The sequence below is a fragment of the Pipistrellus kuhlii genome, unplaced genomic scaffold (genome assembly GCF_014108245.1).
Source record: "Pipistrellus kuhlii isolate mPipKuh1 unplaced genomic scaffold, mPipKuh1.p scaffold_m20_p_7, whole genome shotgun sequence".
Classification (NCBI taxonomy): domain Eukaryota; kingdom Metazoa; phylum Chordata; class Mammalia; order Chiroptera; family Vespertilionidae; genus Pipistrellus; species Pipistrellus kuhlii.
The window spans coordinates 54,193,873-54,212,377 of record NW_023425573.1 but is presented as its reverse complement, the minus strand read 5'-3'; the positions used below and the strand labels follow the sequence as shown (position 1 = coordinate 54,212,377).

At 38.9% G+C, this 18,505-nt stretch overlaps 1 protein-coding gene across 1 annotated transcript; it reads right to left on the bottom strand.

Moving 5' to 3' along the window:
• Positions 1–319: 319 nt before the first annotated feature.
• Positions 320–16,948, bottom strand: NMI (N-myc and STAT interactor). The gene is made up of 8 exons (XM_036421423.2): positions 16,842–16,948; positions 14,152–14,241; positions 13,301–13,396; positions 9,567–9,729; positions 5,839–5,945; positions 5,565–5,751; positions 2,298–2,404; positions 320–580 (listed from the first exon to the last, which is right to left on the bottom strand). Exons 2-8 carry the CDS (start codon positions 14,233–14,235, stop codon positions 395–397), a joined length of 930 nt encoding a protein of 309 aa, XP_036277316.1. The 5' UTR covers positions 14,236–14,241; positions 16,842–16,948; the 3' UTR covers positions 320–394.
• Between the last annotated feature and the right edge of the window lie 1,557 nt (positions 16,949–18,505).

Sequence of the window (18,505 nt, the reverse complement as noted above, 5' to 3'; positions counted from 1 at the left end):
GGGGGGGGGAGCGGAGGACTCTGTAATACTTTCAATACTAAAGATAAATTTTAAAAAAAAATGAAACAAAACAGAATTGGCCCACATGAGTATGACAGAAGCAGCCAGCATGGCAGGGAAACAATTGTATCGCTTACGGTTGATTTCAACAGACATGGCACCAATCCACATAAGTTATGAACACAAGTGTTTTTAATATAGTGCGCTCTCGTGTTTGTAAATATGCAGCACAGTTAGGAACAAAGAAGAATTCAGAACCATAAAAATATATTTGTCTCTGAATAGATGGACACTAAAAACTAAAAGTTTAATTTTTTTAAAGGAGAAAAGTTTTTGTAAAACACAGATAGTGATTTGGGCTCAGAAGCTCTAATTGTTATATGACTCCATAAGTCTATTCTTGAAAGTATGCTACGCAAATTTCATTGAGACAACATTTGAACATATCTACTTCTCCACCTCCATTCTTCGGCCGCTGAAAGTGAATGTTAACGGAATCCCCTACAATTTCTTCATCCATCATGTAGAGATCTTCCAGTCCAGTCAGAAGCACTGTCCTCTTAGATATTCCTGAAAATACCTAAAAAGGAAAGTAAAAAAAATAAATGGAAAATCTGCTAAGAGCTTTGAATTGCAAATGTTTCCATGGATAAGCTCTGCTTACTATTCCAGAGTTATCTTGGAAAAGATAGGGAGCCTCAGTAACATTTTTCAAGCAAAGGCATATCAGAGTCAGATCTGAGTTTCAGAAAGACAACCTTGGTGGCTTTAGACAATAGAGGAAAGAAGGGCAACTCTGCTGACAGAAAGGCCAGTGAGATAGGAGGTCAGCAGTGCAAGTGACAAGGCTGAGTGACCAAATGAATGTTCAAGCTGAAGAAAAAAAAGAGCTGATCATGAATTCTAGCTTTCATGTTGGTGGACTAAGTAGATGGTGTCATTTAAGACCTGAGTAGGTTCATGAACACAAACCGCAGTGGTGGTTGCCAGAAGAAAGGGGGAGAAAAGGGTCCTGACAGGAGAGATTTAAGTTTGGATGATGGGCATACAGTGCAATATGCAGATCTTGTAAGAAACCTATATGCTCATATTGGCCAATGTCACCCCAATCTTATATAATAAAGAGGTAATATGCAAATTGATCATCACTCCAACACACAAGATGGCCACCCACATGTGGTCAAAGATGGCCGTCCCCATAGGGACACAAGATGGCTGCCACAAGATGGCTGCCAGGGGAGGGCAGTTGTGGGCGATTAGGCCAGCAGGGGAGGGCAGATGGGGTGGGGGGAACCAGGCCTATAGGGGAGGACAGTTGCGGGGGACTTGGCCTGCAGGGGAGAGCATTTAGGGGCAATCGAGCCAGCCAGCAGGGGAACAGTTAGGCGTCAATCAGGCTGGCAGGGGAGTGGTTAGGGGGTGATCAGGCTGGCAGGTAGAAGCGGTTGGGGGCAATCAGGCAGGCAGGTGAGCAGTTGGGAGCCAGCAGTCCTGGATTGTCAGAGGGGTCCTAGATTAGAGATGGTACAGGCTGGGCTGAAGGACACACACACCCCCACATGAATTTCATGCACTGGGCCTCTAGTTAATTTAATAAAAAAGGGGGGAAAAATGAAATGAAATCTAAAAAAAAAAAAAAAAAAAAAAATCATGAACACAATCATTTGTGTTTGTCACAGTAAAAAGAAAAAAAAAGTTTCCTTTACTTAAGGTATAGAATATTTCCCTCTTCCATTCTTTCCTTTTTAATTGGTAATAAACTTCTATGATATGTCAATAAATTTCAATTTCAATTAAAAAATATCTGAGTAGAAACAGAAAAGGGGAGCAGGTTTGGATTAAAGATAATAAATTCAGAGAAAATGAGCAGGAAACATTATTGTTAATGCCCAATGACAGTAGACACATGAGAGAAATGTAGCTATGCCTCTGCATAAAAAATAATATTGTGTTGTATGTAAGGAGCGGGGGAGACATTGGTATATGTACAAAAATAATAATTTAATAAAAAAATATTTTTTAAAAAAGATATAATTGAAATCCAAAAAAATTAAAATTAAAAAAAATTAAAAAATTAAAAAATATATTGTGTCATTATTGGAGTAATTTTAATTTTTAAAAGTGTATAATAAATTAAATAAACAAACTCATTCTGTACCAAGCAGATATAAGGAAACTATTTTGATACCTCTCTTTAATAAGATTCAAACAGTAACAGACTCAACCTTTTCTTTATTTTTTGTGGGGTGGGATCAAGCGGTAAATTCCCAAAAATGGAAGAAAAGAGAGGACCTTACCTGAAACTTTTTCAAGTGAGTTTCTATGTATGGTGAAACAACAACTCTGTGGCAGTCCTGGTTTATATACAGCGGATAGTCTTTCTTCTTCAAAATCCTGTCAGCAACTAGGAGTAAATTTTTTAAAATTACTTTATTTATAGCATAAACATTTTAACTTAAGTTAAAACTTCCTTCCAATAGAACAGTATCACAATAAGCAGTAAATTGAGTGATTAAATGTTAAGACATTGCAGTCTACTTTGAAGACTTCACAGTACATAACTCTGAAACCTATAAGGCCAACATAAGGAGGTTTAGGTCGATCCTTCTCGCTTGAAATATTTACCAGAGTCAATCAAAGCAGAGAGAGTTACAATGTCCTCAAATAGCCTCACCTGAGTAGCTACATAAAATGCAATTACAAAAAAAAAGAAGAAAAATGCAATTACCATCTGCAAAATTAACCCACCCATCCTAAAAAAAGTGTTGCCCAGTTTCTAAAGAATTATCAAAGAAAAACTATGATTAGAATCCAATACATATATTTTATGATATTTTAAAATATATATATTTACACTATATATTGTATGTGTTTATGGATGTGTTAGTTATCCTATAACTAATACATGATATTCAGCAAACTTATATAATGATGTTAAGCAAAGGGGTTGGAGTATTGAACACCATCGAGAAAAAGTGAAGGCAAATAATAATAAAAATTCATCATTCTTCTCTAAACCAAAGAATAATCAGATTTATATTTAGCAGCATCTTTCCTCCTAGAGGGTAAAAAGGCAATATGTCAAGACAGCATAAAATGTAATAGAAACAGTTCAGAAGAATAGCCAATCACTTTGTTTTTCTCTCCTCTCACCAATCCACCTTGGATCACCAGTATGTACAGTGGCCAAGAGTGCAGACTCTTGCTGGCAAATATGTAAAATGGTGCAGCCACAGCAAATAACAGTATGGCAGTTCCTCAAAACATTAAGCATAGAATCACCCTATGATCAAGCAATTCCAGAAAAATCTAATCATAACTAACTACAGCATACAGATGGGAAGGAAATGTCTCAATTTTTACTAAACTAATGCTCTTCTCTATTATTTCCACTTTCTTTAGAAAGCATGGATTATTTTTTGTTATGAAAAAACCTAATCAGTCAATGTTTTTAATTGTATGTTGAATTTCTATTATACAGGAGAAGCCCTAAGACTTAGAGCAAAAGATTTCTGACATTAAGGATCACTTGAACAAATTAACAAAAGTAGTTGTAGAATCTTCTATTTTTAATCATAAGAATATAAGCCTCCCTGAGATGATTTGGTAATAGTCCATTTCTTCCTAAAAAGGGGACAGATTTCTCTGCCACACACCTACTGTGTGATCTTGGGTTATTTAACCTCCCCAGGCCTCAGTTTCCTCATCAATAAAATGATATCACAACACCTCGAGTTGATCAGAAGAGATAAATGTATACAACACCTGACTCCATGCCTGGGACATGATGAGGATGTATGTACTCAGTATCTGTGTAATATTACCATTCTCAGTAGCATTCATAAAAACCAGGACTCTACCTACCATTTTATAAGATTTAAAAGCAACCCCTATTTTTTATGCTTTCTTATAAATTCCAAATAAAAAAAAGTAGACAAAGTCTAAGAGTTTTTTTGATGGAATCTTTAGGGTCTTTTATGTACAGTATCATGTCATCTGCGAATAATGACAGTTTTACTTCTTTTCCAATTTAGATACTTTTTTTTTTCTTGTCTGATCACTATGGCTAGCACTTCCACTACTATATCGAACAAGAGTGGTGAAAGTCGGCATCCCTGTCTTGTTCCTGTTCTTAAAGGAAATGATTTTAGATTTTGTCCATTGAGTATGATGTTGACTATAAATTTGTCATATAAATGAGTATGATCCCTCTCTTCCCACTTTGCTAAGAGTTTTTATCAAGAAAGTGTGTTGGACCTTAGTTGGTTTGGCTCAGTGGATAGAGCGTCAGCCTGTGGACGCAAAGGTCCCAGGTTCGATTCCTGTCAAGGGCATATGCCCCAGTTGAGGGCTTGATCCCCAGTAGGGGTGTGCAGGAGGCAGCCAATCAATGATTCTTTCTCATCATTGATGTTTCTAACTCTCTCTCCCTCTCCCTTCCTCTCTGAAATCAATAAAAAAATATTTTTTTAAAACATATTTTATTGATTTTGTACAGAGAGGAAGGGAGAGAGAGATATAGTTAGAAACATTGATGAGAGTCATCAATCAGCTGCCTCTTGCACAGCCCCTACTGGGGATATGCCCGCAACCAAGGTACATGCCCTTGACCGGAATCGAACCCGGGACCTTTCAGTCCCCAAGCCAACGCTCTATCCATTGAGCCAAACCGGTTTTGGCTAAAAAAATATTTTTTTAAAAAGGTGTTGGATTTTGTCAAATGCTTTTTCTGCATCAATTGATATGATTATGTGATTTTTGTCTCTCAATTTGTTTATGTAATGTATCACATTTATTGATTTTTGGATATTGAACCATCCTTACATCCCCAGATGGACCTGTAGAGCATTATGCTAAGCGAAATAGGCCAGTCAGAGAAAGATAAATATCACATGATCTCACTCATATGTGGGATATAATGATCAACATAAACTGATGAACAAAAATAGATCCAGAGACTAAGAAACACTGAACTGACAGTCCAACCTCAGAGAGAAAGTGAGGGGGATGGGGGGAAGTGAGAGATCAACCAAAGGACTTACATGCATGCATATTGCATATTAGCATAACCAATGGACACAGACACTGCATGCATATTAGCATAACCAATGGACACAGACACTGGGGCGTGGGAGCTTGTCTTGGGGGTGGAGGGAAGTGACAGGAAGGGAGCATCAATCAGGGAAAAAGGAGACATATGTAATACTTTCAACAATTAAAAAAAAGGACACACACCCAAAAAAAAGTAGAAAAATAATACCTTTAGAAATGGCAGAACATAATTTAAGTGGTAGAGTATTTTTTTAAACTTTCTAAATAGGTAAATACCGCCGAAACCGGTTTGGCTCAGTTGTAGAGCATCAGTCTGCGGACTGGAAGGTCCCAGGTTCGATTCTGGTCAAGGGCATGTACATTGGTTATGGGCACATCCCTGGTAGGGGGTGTGCAAGAAGCAGCTGGTCGATATTTCTCATCGATGTTTCTAGCTCTCTATCTCTCTCCCTTCCTCTCTGTAAAAAATCAATAATATATATATTAAGAAAAATAAATAAATACGTAAATACCTCCAGTTTCCACAAATGTGATGACAGCACTTCCGGCCTGCTTATCATACTCTACGCATTCCACTTCTCCGCCTCCGTTTCGGGACTTAGAAAAGCTCAGTTCTATCTTGTCTCTCATCTGATTTTCAGGCAATTCTCCAGGAATTTCAGTAACATTGACCTTCATTTTAGACACTTCTACAGAAACCTGGGAAATCATTTCATGGTCAGAGATATGAATGAGAACACTGTCCATGTTTAATAGAATTCTGAAAAGCTTCAATCACCGTGTTACCTGGAATCTGACTCCTGAATTTAAGGGAACTGGCTTGGCCATAACCTCCACACCTATATCCATTATGTTCACGTGATGCTTCTCCATTCTGATCACATTTTGGGCAACTGAAAAATAAATTGGGAAGTATTAATTTCCAGTATTTCAATATATGTTTACTCTTTCGGTTTAATAACATATTATCCTAGATGGATACAGTGTACAGATGATGTGTTGTAGAATTGCACACCTGAAACCTATGTAATTTTAATAACCAGTGTTACCCCAATAAATTCAATTATAAAAGAACAAACTATCCTAAATATTTTAAATTTAACTTAAGTTTTTAAAGATTTCTCTAGAAAGAAAGGAAGGAAGAGAGAGAGAGAAACGAAGAGGGAGAAAGAAACATCTAGGGAAAGAGCCTGCAACCCAGGCATGTTCCCTGAACCTGCGACCTTTTGGTGTACAGGGGGACACTCAACCAACTGAGCCTCCCCAGCCAGGGCAATTTTCTTTCATTTTCAAGGATCTAATTTTTAAAACTTCTCTTGGGATTTCCAAGTGATAATGGTCTGGCCAACAAAGCAGGCTATATTAAAGTCAAAATACATCAGCAAAAATTACAGTGTGGAAATCCTCATCAAGTTCTAGATTCATCTCTTAAGAGATGAGCCTAATAATTCTTCAGAAATTCATATATGATATCAGTATAGTCACACACCCTTCCTTTCCACTGTGGACAATGAACAGAGAATTCCCTCAGGACATGAAAGCACAGCCAGAAATTTCTTCCGTGTTGAGTAAGCTGGGAAAGCCTTTGTGGGTCAGTGCCATCCTGACAATCAACCTTATGTGTCATCTGTGGCTCCTTTTTAATATGTAAATATTTACTTTTCTCCCTGTCCTTCCCAAGGATTACACATTAAAGACCACCTAGGCTTGAATACCAAAGAGTGAATCTCTCTTTTTTGGCCATATTTCATTAGGAATTCTACTTTCACGAAAATGTTTTTGAGGGGGAGGTAAGGGCAGAGGATGGGGTGGGAACCGGGTGGAAGGGAGCTGGGGGGGGGAGGGGTGGAGAAGGAGAAACTATTGTAATAATCTGAGGAATAAAGATTTATTAAATTTGGAAAAAAAAGTTTTTGAGATAATTCACTGAAAAGCTGATAGCCTTCCTGTGCCAATCACAAAACTATCACATTAAATTCATCCATGCAAATAGGAGACGCTCAGTAATATAATTATGCTAAAATTGATTAGAATAGTAAACAGCAACTGTGTGTCCATTTACAATGCATGTGGGTGTGCTTGTTTTTAATTGTGTGATACAAGAGGTTATAAGTCTTCAGTTAGTATTCGGAGCTGTTTGCTCTAATTTGCCATGAAAATAAGAGATGCCCACTCGTGGCTTTACAAACCTCCCTTATGTTTATGGCAACCAGCTTGCACAGCACAGCTGGAGGAAGAGAGAAACTGGCTAGAAGACAGGGCCTTATCATGTGGGAATTCCCATTCATTGTACTCTGCTATGACTCTTGAATTATGACTTTTTTTGTTAATGACAACAGACAATAACAAAATATTAATGAAGTAATACTTAAATGATGCTCTTTCCTTCTCATTCCCCACACCCAAAACCTCCAACATCTGGTGATCTGACGCAGCTGGAAGGAACCACTTGTGCTTCAACTTCTGTGACACTGACCATCAAACGCCAACTCCTGCTAATTATATAAACCCAAAGTTGTCCCAGGAGACCAGGACCTCAGAGCCATGCCTGTGGTGAAAGCAGTGATGCGCTGTTTCTGAAGAGAATACTATTCTCAGTATTCCCAGGTAATTCCGGTGCAGAATCCCTGCCTCCCAAATCTTCAATTCGGTCTTTCAGATTAATCCCACTGCCCACTGCCAACTGCCAGCATGGCCCTTGGTCTCCCACTCCGCCTTCAGCTGTAGGGGTGGACCAGGGTGAACCAATAGTATTTACTGACCTGCTAGAAGGTCATTGTTTTGTTTTGTTTTGAATTAAGGTCAAATTGACATATAACATTATATTAGTTTTAGGTGTACAAACTTATATTCGATATGTGTATATATTGCAAATTGACCACCATAATAAGATACCATCGCCATCATACACAGTAACAAAAACAGTTTTTGTAATGAGAACTTTTAAGATTTATTCTCCTTTTTGGGGAGATTGGAGGTGACAGGGCTAAAACCTGAAGGAGCACCTTTATTTTAATTTTAAAAAATGTTTTTAAATCATATATATAATTGATTTTATCGATAGAAAGAAAGGGAGAGAGAAATAGTAACAACATAATCATTGATCAGCTGCTTCCTGCACACCCCACACTAGGGATCAAACCCACAACCTGGGCATGTGTTCTGATCAGGAATTGAATCCTGACCTCCTGGTTCATAGGTCAATGCTCAACCACGAAGCCACACTGGCTATTTTTTAAAAATATTTATTGTTGAAAGTATTTCATATGTCTCCTCCCCACTCCCCCACCACACACTGACCTCTTCTAGCTCACCCCACCCCAGGCCAGTCCATAACTTGGCACATGGGGGTCTGCTCAGAGGAATGCCGCTTCAGTAGAAAGCAAATGGGTAAACAGTGTTCGGCTCTCAGCTCTGCAATTTGTTAACTGTATGAACCTTGAGCAAGATCCCTATCTTCTTTTAAGTCCCTTATCTTCTTCTCTTATCTAGAAAATCCCTAACTTATAGCAATAATAACAGCTAACATTTACTAAGTGTTTATATGTGTCAGACACTGCTAAGTATGTTATAACGTTTCTCATTTAATACTCAAAGCAACTCCATTAGGTAGATATGACCACAAAGCCCGTCACAGAAAATCTGAGATTTATAAAGAACTCTACCCAAATCACACTTCTAGCAAATATGACACTAAAATTCAGATTCTCTCCGAAACTGGTTTGGCTCAGTGGATAGAGCATCAGCCTGCGGACTTGGGGGTCCCAGGTTCAATTCTGGTCAAGGGCAAGTGCCTTGGTTGCGAGCACATCCCTGGTGGGGGGTGTGCAGGAGGCAGCTGATCCATGTTTCTAGCTCTCTATTCCTCTCCCTTCCTCTCTGTAAAAAAATCAATAAAATATATTTAAAATAAATAAATAAATAAAAGTAAAATCCAGATTCTCCTCATTAAGGTGCTCCGAGCTCTGAACAAGATCTCGCACCATGGCAGACTTAGCAAACATCAGATTCCATCCCACATCTCTGACTCCTGAGCTCTGTCCATCCATTGGTCATATGCCCTTTGGTAAATCACGTCAACACCTGAGAATCTGTTTCTTGGCTATAAAATGTACAGAGTAACTCTCTTACATTACAGAGTCATGAGAGTATAAAATGAGATCATGCCTGTGAGAACTCTCTGATAACTGTGTAGAGCTCTATGTTCTTAAAACATTAGTGTTATCATTTGAAAGTGGCAGGTAGAACCAGAAGATGCTGGTATTGGACATCACAACACTTGGGCTTGAGTCTCGGAGCCACTGCATTTTGAATGAGTGATCATTTTCAAGTCACTTAACGTCTCAAAGTCAGTTTTCACATCGGCGAAATGGGGATAATCATACCTGCCTCAGAGTTTCACTTTGAGAATGGGATGAAATTGTAAAGCAATAGTCAAATGTCTAGGAAAGCTCTTTGAAAGTGCAAGTGCTTTCCAAAGGTAAGTTGGTCATGAGGTTGAACATTCATCATACCTTCTTCGTCTTCAAAGGTGATGAGTGCTTCTCCTTTTTGTAGCTCATAAGGAACTCGTGAGCTCACTTGAAATGAACAGGAGATATTTGAAAACCTGCTGTCATCCTCAGGATTCTCTAATGATGTGAATTTCATCTTTGTTTCAGGAATATCCTCTTTAATCTATTTCAAAAATGAAATGTTTGATTAAAATCAAGACAAGGAATAACTTAAGCCCTTCCAGTGATAATGTGATCTGATCACCCAATAATTCATCCTCCACTGATCTCAAAATCCCACAGAATACTCAGTGTGGTTTTATTTAATAACTTTAGTAATTGCTTCAGTCCTCAGTAATGCAATCAGATACTGATCCTTTCATCTTATTTCACAGATCAAATTATAAGCATATAATCTCTCACTTTTTCTAACCAATATTTAAACTGGTCAATATTGTATAGTGTTTGTTTCTAAAGATAATACACTTCATAAAAGTACCTTTTAGAAAACTGTGCCAATAACAGGCTAGCTCACAAGGGAATCATTATACAGAATGTTTATTCTTCTTGCAAAGAGGCATGAAATGGACTTGGGAGTACACTGTGGTTAATTTTATAGCAAACCCAAAAAATTTCATCCCAAAAGAAAGTCTCCTGAATTATATAATTAATTTTTTGAATAAATTAAGCTTTTTATGAACATTAAAAAAATGCAAAGGAATACATGAAAGAAAGTACATCTAAAATATACCATGTGGTGGTTGAGGTTACAATTACATTTTAGTAATAATGATTTAAACAAACATGATATGTCTGTATCTGCTCTTAAGAATACAACATATCCAAAATGTCACCTATTTTTTATATTTTCCCATTTTAATGTTGAAGCCTCACTTTTCCTTGTGTCTCTTTTATAGGCAATTATTCAGCTATAAAATTATGTTGTAAAACATATTAATTTCCCCAATTTTTATATTACACATATGATCCTAAAGCAGTTTTTAAAAAATGTTGTGCTGAATAAATGGTCTGAAATCTGAATTATATAATTTAAAATATATCAAATTTAATTTCTCCCTTCCCCACTGCCTGCCCATCAAAATTTTAACCAATACCACAATTTAGGTTTATAGAAATGTAAGGGACACTATCAACAAGATTTGTAATATGGAGGAAAAAGTTAAGTGGTTATACTTAGCTACTTAAAAAATCAAAGGAACCAACAGATCTATATAATTACACATAAATGCACAAATAAATTTTGTGTTTCCATTTCTAGTTCCCATGCTGAAATAAAAGGTTATCTCGAAGAGATTAGACATATTCATTGAGTCTTTTGATCTAATCTTATATTCATTGTATATCTACATGTTACTTCAGTGGAATTTCTGATTACCATCATTCTAATTTCAAAACAATCTATAATGCCCTAATACAGTGGTAAACAGAGCCAAATATCAACAGTACAATGATTGAAATTTCTTTTGAGAGCCAAATTTTTTCAACTTAATCTAACATCACTTCTTCAAAATAGACTCAGCCAGGCCATGATATTTTGTGGAAGAGCCACACTCAAGGGGCCAAAGAGCCGCATGTGGCTCAGAAGCCACAGTTTGCCAACCATGGCCCTAACGGGTTTGGCTCAGTGGAGGGAGTGTTGACCTGCATACTGAAGGGTCCCAGGTTCAATTCCAGTCAAGGGCAGGTACCTTCGTTTTGGGCACATCCCCAGTAGGGGGGTGCAGAGGCAGCTAATTGATGTTTCTCTCTCATCAATGTTTTTAACTCTCTATCCTTCCCCCTGTCTTTTCTCTCTGTAAAATAAATAAATAAATAAATAAAAATAAAAAATAAAATAAAATATATATTATAAAAAAAAATCTGTAATGTCTGAGAAAAGGCAAAGTGTTTCCCAATTATGTGGAGGTATCCAGTTATACAGGCATACCTCATTTTATTGAGCTTCGCTTATTGCACTTCACAGATATTGCATATTTTACAAACTGAAGACTCTCCTCCAGCAAAAAGATTACGATTCACCGATGATTCAGATACTATTCAATAGTTAACATTTTTCAGCAATAAAGTATTTGTTAACTAAGGTATTACATTGTTCTTTCTTTATTTTTTTTAATTGATTTTTTACAGAGAGGAAGGGAGAGAGATAGAGAGCTAGAAACGTCGATGAGAGAGAAACGTTGACCAGCTGCCTCTTGCATCCCCCCTACCGGGGATGTGCCCACAACCAATGTACATGCCCTTGACCAGAATCGAACCTGGGACCCTTCAGTCCGCAGGCCGACACTCTACCACTGAGCCAAACTATAGACATATTGCTATTTCACACTTAATAGACTACAGTATAGTGTAAACATAACTTTCATATGTACTGGGAAACCAAACAATTCATGTGACTCACTTATATTGCCATGTTTGTTTTAATGCAGTGTTTTGGGACTGAACCTGCAACATCTCTGAGAGCTTCTGGAATGAGAGTGAGAGCACCTGATTCTAGTCCTGAACACACTGTGGCAGAAAGCAAGTCTCTAAGCCCTGTGGACCACCGCTTCAGCCCTCCATAAAGTGGTCAACTATGCTGGCTGGTTTCTCAAGACCCTTTGAGTTCTAAGACACTGATTCTGGCTCCAGTCCGAGTCGCCAGAATCTTAAATCTTCTCTAAGTCCCATAAACATGGGAAACTGCACTTCCTGATATTCAATATCCTATTCCCCATTTCAGAGACAAAAAAAAAAAAAAAAATGGCAATGCTTTAAGCATGTACATCATGTAGAGAAACAATTATGGCCTGACAGGATGGCTCAGTGGTTGAGCATCTACTTATGAATCAGGAGGTCATGGTTTGATTCCCGGTCAGGTTGCAGGTTGGGTCCCCAGTGTGGGGTATGCAGGAGGCAGCGATCAATGATTCTCTCTCATTATTGATGTTTCTCTCTTCCCCTCTCACTTCCTCTCTGAAATCAATAAAAATATATTTTAAAAAGAAACAATTATGAGTTGTTATGAAGAAAAAAGGGGGTGAAAGTCATGTCTAATTCAAATACAAGAAAATTTAGGAGAGACTAATGGTGAAGATATACATCCTTTTTTTTTTTTTTTTAAACTGTGCAACTTATTTAAGTTACCATAGCACCTTGGATGAGGAGAGCAACAATAAAAAAAAAACTTTGTGAGAATTTGGTCCAAAAGTGATTGATAACGACCATCATTTTTTTTGTGTGTGATTTTTTTAAAATTTCACTTACATAAATATAAAAAAGTGCATTATCATAAGTGTACAGAAAGATGAAATTTTACAGGGTGATCACACATGTGTGACCAGCACCCAGATCAAAAACAAAACATGACCAACCAACACTCAGAGACTTCTTGGGTTTCCTTCTAGTTCCTACCTTGTAGTTCCTATCATGCTAACGTCTAACATCCTGCTTTTGTGCTATATTTAAGTAGAAGAATTCCTTTTTTGGCTCTACCCTGTGTTAATGAAATTCATCCATGATGTTAGATGAACTGTTCATTCTCATTCTGTGTAGTATGTCATTGTGTGAATGTACTCCGATTTATGAACTCACTCTATTACGGTGGGACACTGGGTTGTTTTCACGTTGGGACTATTACAAACAGTGGTGCCATGGATGACCATGATGTTTTAAAAGTGAATTTTATATCATGAAATCTCTTTTCCGGAAAAGTGGTGTCATTAAAAATGGGATACACAAAATAAGTAAAGGTGTACCTGAGAGCTGCCGGTGGGCTCTTGTAACTCAGTTTCAAGCTTTTGGATCTCCATCGTTAAGTAAATGTTTTCCTCTAATATTTTTTCAATTAATTTCTAAAAAAAAAAAGCAAACCACAAACACAAATATATCAAATAGCACCAAAAAATTAAACAGCTCCTGACCTAATTTTTCTAAAAGAATTAAAGAAGCTAAATTTCTCTGAACAACAATAAAAAAGACATTAGACAGTCCCAGAATAAATATAATCATGTGAATAATAAATGGAGTTTTACATCATCTCTTATCACTCCCCAAAGTTATTATCTCCATTTCACAAATAAGGAAACCGCCTTTCACACAGAGCAAAGTCACAGAAATTTCTATAGTAGTGCAAAGATTGAGACGCAGGTCTTCTGAGTCTCCGTCCAATGCTCTGTCAACTCCTCTCCCAGCTATTTATGACTACAATATGACTTTCAAATTGCACATCTCTTTCTCTGGGAAAAATTGTCTTTTAAATGCTGTGATTTTTTTTTTTCTACCTTGATATGCCAGATATATGGCTTTGGGTAAAAAGTTTAAGCTACCTGAGCCACCTTCCCTCTTGGGTCTGATCAGATCATTGCTAACTATGCTCTTAACTTCTGGATGTAAATCAAAGAAATGCAGTAATGTTGTAAGCCTTGGAAAAGACAAAATAGAAATATGATTCTTCTCTTAACATATGAATAATGGAAGTAAAAGTATTTCAGAAAACCCTAATACCCTCCAACATTCAATATTGGATAAAACATATAAAACATGCTTCACTGAAAAATGAATGTATATAAATTAATCTTAAATAATACCCAGTAATTTTTCTATTTACCTGCTTCTGTTCATCTTTTGTAAATTCTTCATCTTTCAAATACTCCTTCATAACTTCGTCTATCTCTTCACCACCAAATGCCATGATTCCCTAATGTCAAAATGTTTAATATTTTAAAGACAGTATATAGACACAAACTCAATAAGAAGGAAATTAACAAACCTGACCTTTTTACAGGGGGAAAAAAAAAATCTCTCCTTCACTACATCTTTCCCCTGTCATCAAATTCTTTATTATCATGTGGCTTATATCCAAACAAAGTCTATATTTCAGGTAACTTTACACCTATAAAGATATAAGAGGGTTCTACAAATCTTTTGCTTTTCAACAAAGTAGTAGAAAATGATGGGCATTAACATACCTTTGTAGTTAACCATAGCATTCATAATATGCTCCCTTTTAAAAAATTACTACTTTGGACTTCTAACCTTTCTAGGACTGAGAGAGAAAACATACAAGTCAGCAAGCATTCTATGGTGCCCAAAGCAAGAAGTGCTCAAAGAATGATGAGGACATGCAAAAAGGTCTAAAGATTCAGCTTGAAGAGGGTCTCACTGAGCAAACCTGGGAAGAAATTAAGCATACCAGTAAATAAGGACCATAACAACTAAATCCAGAATAGATGAGTCTATACTGATACAAATGAATAAATTAAAATGATGATGAGGAAATGACCATTTAGTGAATTGTAAAATACTTCCCCAGCAATTAAAATAGTTATTAACTTCAAAGAGGAAAATAGTAACTTTTGTATTTTGAAGAAGCAGCCAGACGCCACCAGAATGAAATGATTAAAGTCAATAGCGTGGTGACTGGAAATCCTATGCCATGTGATAGGGCACGCTGAGAGCACAGTATGACGCCTGTGATATTCCCGCCAAGGATGCACCATCTGAATCTAAGCATGAAGAAACATTGCTCAGACTTCAAAAGTGTCATGTTCATAAAAGCCCAGGAAAGACCGAGAAACCGTGCCAGACTGAAAGAGACTACAGAGGCATCACCACTAAATGCAACGTGGGATTCTGAACTGGGTCTTTTTGTTACATGGGATATTTTTGGGACAACTGGCAACATCTGAATTGAATCCAAAAATTAGAATCAGCAATGGTCAGTATCAATTCCCTGATTTTGATCACTGCATTTCAGTTATGTAGAGAACACCTTTTTGCAGGAAAGAATTCCAGCCCAGCCCACATGGCTCAGTGGTTGAGCTTCGACCTAAGAACCAGGAGATCATGGTGATCATGGTTCTAGTCCCGATCAGGGCACATGCCTGGGCTGTGGGCTGGAGGCAGCTTATCAATGATTCTCTGTCATCATTGATGTTTCTATCTCTCTCTCTCCCTTCTTTTCTGAAGTCAATACAAATACATTTTTTAGGAACTATGGAGCTCATCCTGGATTATCAGTGGGGCCCAATGTAATCACCACAGTCCTTTAATTTTTTATTTTTTAAAAAAAGGTATTTTATTGATTTTGTACAGAGAGGAAGAGAGAGGGATAGAGAATTAGAAACATCGATGAGAGAGAATCATCCATCAGCTACCTCTTGCACACCCCTTACTGGGGATGTGCCTGCAACCAAGGTACATGCCCTTGCCCGGAATCAAACCTGGGACCTTTCAGTCCGCAGGCCGATGCTCTATCCACTGAGCCATACCGGTTTCGGCACCACAGTCCTTTAAAATGAAAGAGGAAGGCAGCAGACCGGAGTCAGGGTGACAGGGGACAGCAGAGCAGTCAGTCAGAGAGATGGGATGTTGCTGGCTTTGAAGATGGGCAAAGGACAGCGCTGAGCCAAGGCAGGTGGGCAGCCTAAAGAATCAAAAAAAAAAAAAGACAAGAAAACAGTTTCGCCCCCGCAGCCTACAAAAAGGAAGGCAGCCCTGCAGACACACTGATGTTCGCCCAGTGAGACCCAGGTTGGGCTTCTAACCTCAGAATTGTAAGATAATAAATGTGTGGTTTTTAAGCTACTAAGTCAGGGGTAATTTGTTACGACACACCTGACAAAACCAATACAAATCGCCTCCACCTACCACCTATTCTAATATACTTATCATTGTGGCACAAGGCCTGAGAGAACGGAACCTTCCCATCTGCCTGCCTGGTTGGCTGCAAAAAGAAAGACTGGGGGCAGAAAAGGAAGAAGGTGGTCATTCGTTGCAATAGTGATGCATAAACAGGTTTTTAAGAAACCTGTGTGTGTTATATGGACAGGGAAACATCATATGCTTCTTCGGATGTCTCTCAGGGGGCTATGCCTGCCTATTCTGAGAAGTGAGGAGTGTCTGCCAAGCCCTGTGCCTGCCAAGCAGTCAGGCTCCTGAAGGAATCAGTTCCTCTAAGAACTATGGGGGGAAGCGGGACGGGAACAGCGGGGAAACGCAAACCATTTTGAGTTTCAGTTTCCCAGAAGCAGCAAAGCAATCTAAGAAGCCGGGGTTAGAGGCCGGGGCAGCGAAGGGTGGCACGTCGCCCGCTGCAACGACCAGGGAGGCGGGCAGCTCAGGGGCACGGGGGGCGCGGGGGCGCGGGGGGCGCAGAGCCACCACCTGGGCGCTGTCGGCCCCGCGATCGCAAGCGTCCGGGGCCCCGCGGAGCCCCCCTCCCTTCGCACTCAGGGCCCCTCAGCCCGGGACTGCTGGCAGCAGGGATGGCAGCCGGGGACCTGGCGCCCCACTCACCCGCCTCCTGGGCCCGCCGAGCGCGCACCCCGGGTCCAAAGTGCCCGGCCTTCCCGGAAGCCGGAGGCTGCCGCGGGGGAGCTGGGCGGGACGACCGGGTGCCGTCCCCGAGGTGGGTGCTGCCCGATTCCCAGTGGGTGTCGCTCAGAGGAACGGTTTGGTTCCTGAAAAAAAGGAAAAAGAAAGCTCTGCTCCAAGGGCGATTTTCTCTAAATGCGACTTTCCGGAATACCAGACCTGGGTGTCTCGTTGGCTAATCACTAACAAGTTATAACCATTTTCACTTTCGGTTTTTTAAAAAAACATGGTTGTTCCGCCCGGCCGGGTGGCCTAATGGTTGGACCACTTACCTATGAGCAGGGAGCTCAAGGTTCGATTCCCGATGGGGGCGATGCCAGGGTCCCAGGCTTGGTCCCCAAGGTGGGGCATGCAGGAGGCAGCCGATTAGTGATTCTTCCTCCCTGAAAGTCAACAAAAATACACTTTAAAAAAACACACAAAAAAACAAAAAACAGCATATGGTTGTTTTGCCCTGGCCTAGTTGGAGTAGGCACATGGAAAGGTCCTGGGTTGATTCCAGGTCAGGCACTTACCTAGGTTGCAGGTACCCAACCCATCCATGTTTCTCTCTCCCCCTTCCCATCTCTCTGAAAAATCAATGACTAGGTCCTAGGATAAGGGTAAACACACACACACACACACACACACACACACACACACACGGTCGTTTGTTTTTGTTTTGAAGAAATCTTTCACAAAAGTATTGTGCATTATTAGACGTGTTGTTTAAATAGTGGATTGACACACCAAGTAGTCAAAGTGGGAGTCTCTCTTCAGCTTGAAACTTGCATTGTAATTTATTGGTCATTATAACCTTAATCTACAAGTTTTTACGGGCACAAGACCAACTTTTCTGTGTCTTTCATAATGTCCTCTAGCCCCTGGAGTTGGGAAAGCTGTGTCATTCAGATGGTTTCTATGTCCCTTGAAAGTTTTCTTTCATTTTAAGCCTTTGTTTTGCTGTGGAGCCTGTAAATAAATACTTCACTAGGTGTGATCTTTTGCTTAGAAAATAAACACATCTCACTTGTTTCAAGAGCTTCAGTATTTCTTAATCCTATTCACAGAACCACCCTACAGCTGTCCTTGCTCATAAATAGAGGACAGGAGGGACATGTGTCAAAATGATTTCCAGGCATAAGTTCTAGTTTATAATGCCACATCATCATATACAATAAATTATAGGTGGTCTATAAAATCTGATTAACAAAAGTCAAATTTTTTTCATGTTAAGAATATTGATGAGACTCAGTTTAAAGTGGTTTTTCTAAGTGAAAAAAAAATTAAGTGATGTGTGGTAAGGACTTTTGTGCTCATCAGTTCAGTTAGGAAATATAAAAACTCCATCTGTTGCAACTTGATCATTTCTTCCATTCTACCTTCCTATTTCAGAGAGCATGAACTCAGGAGGTTATCTAGTTCAGCCTTCTTCTGTCTTATTTATGTTTTTAATAAATTTTTGTTTATTGATTTTAGAGAATGGGAGAAACAAAGATTTGTTGTTCCGCTTACATATGCATTCATTGATTGACTCTTGTATGTATCCTGACCTGGGATCAAGTCTGCAACCTTGTCATATTGGGACAGCACTCTACCCAACTGGT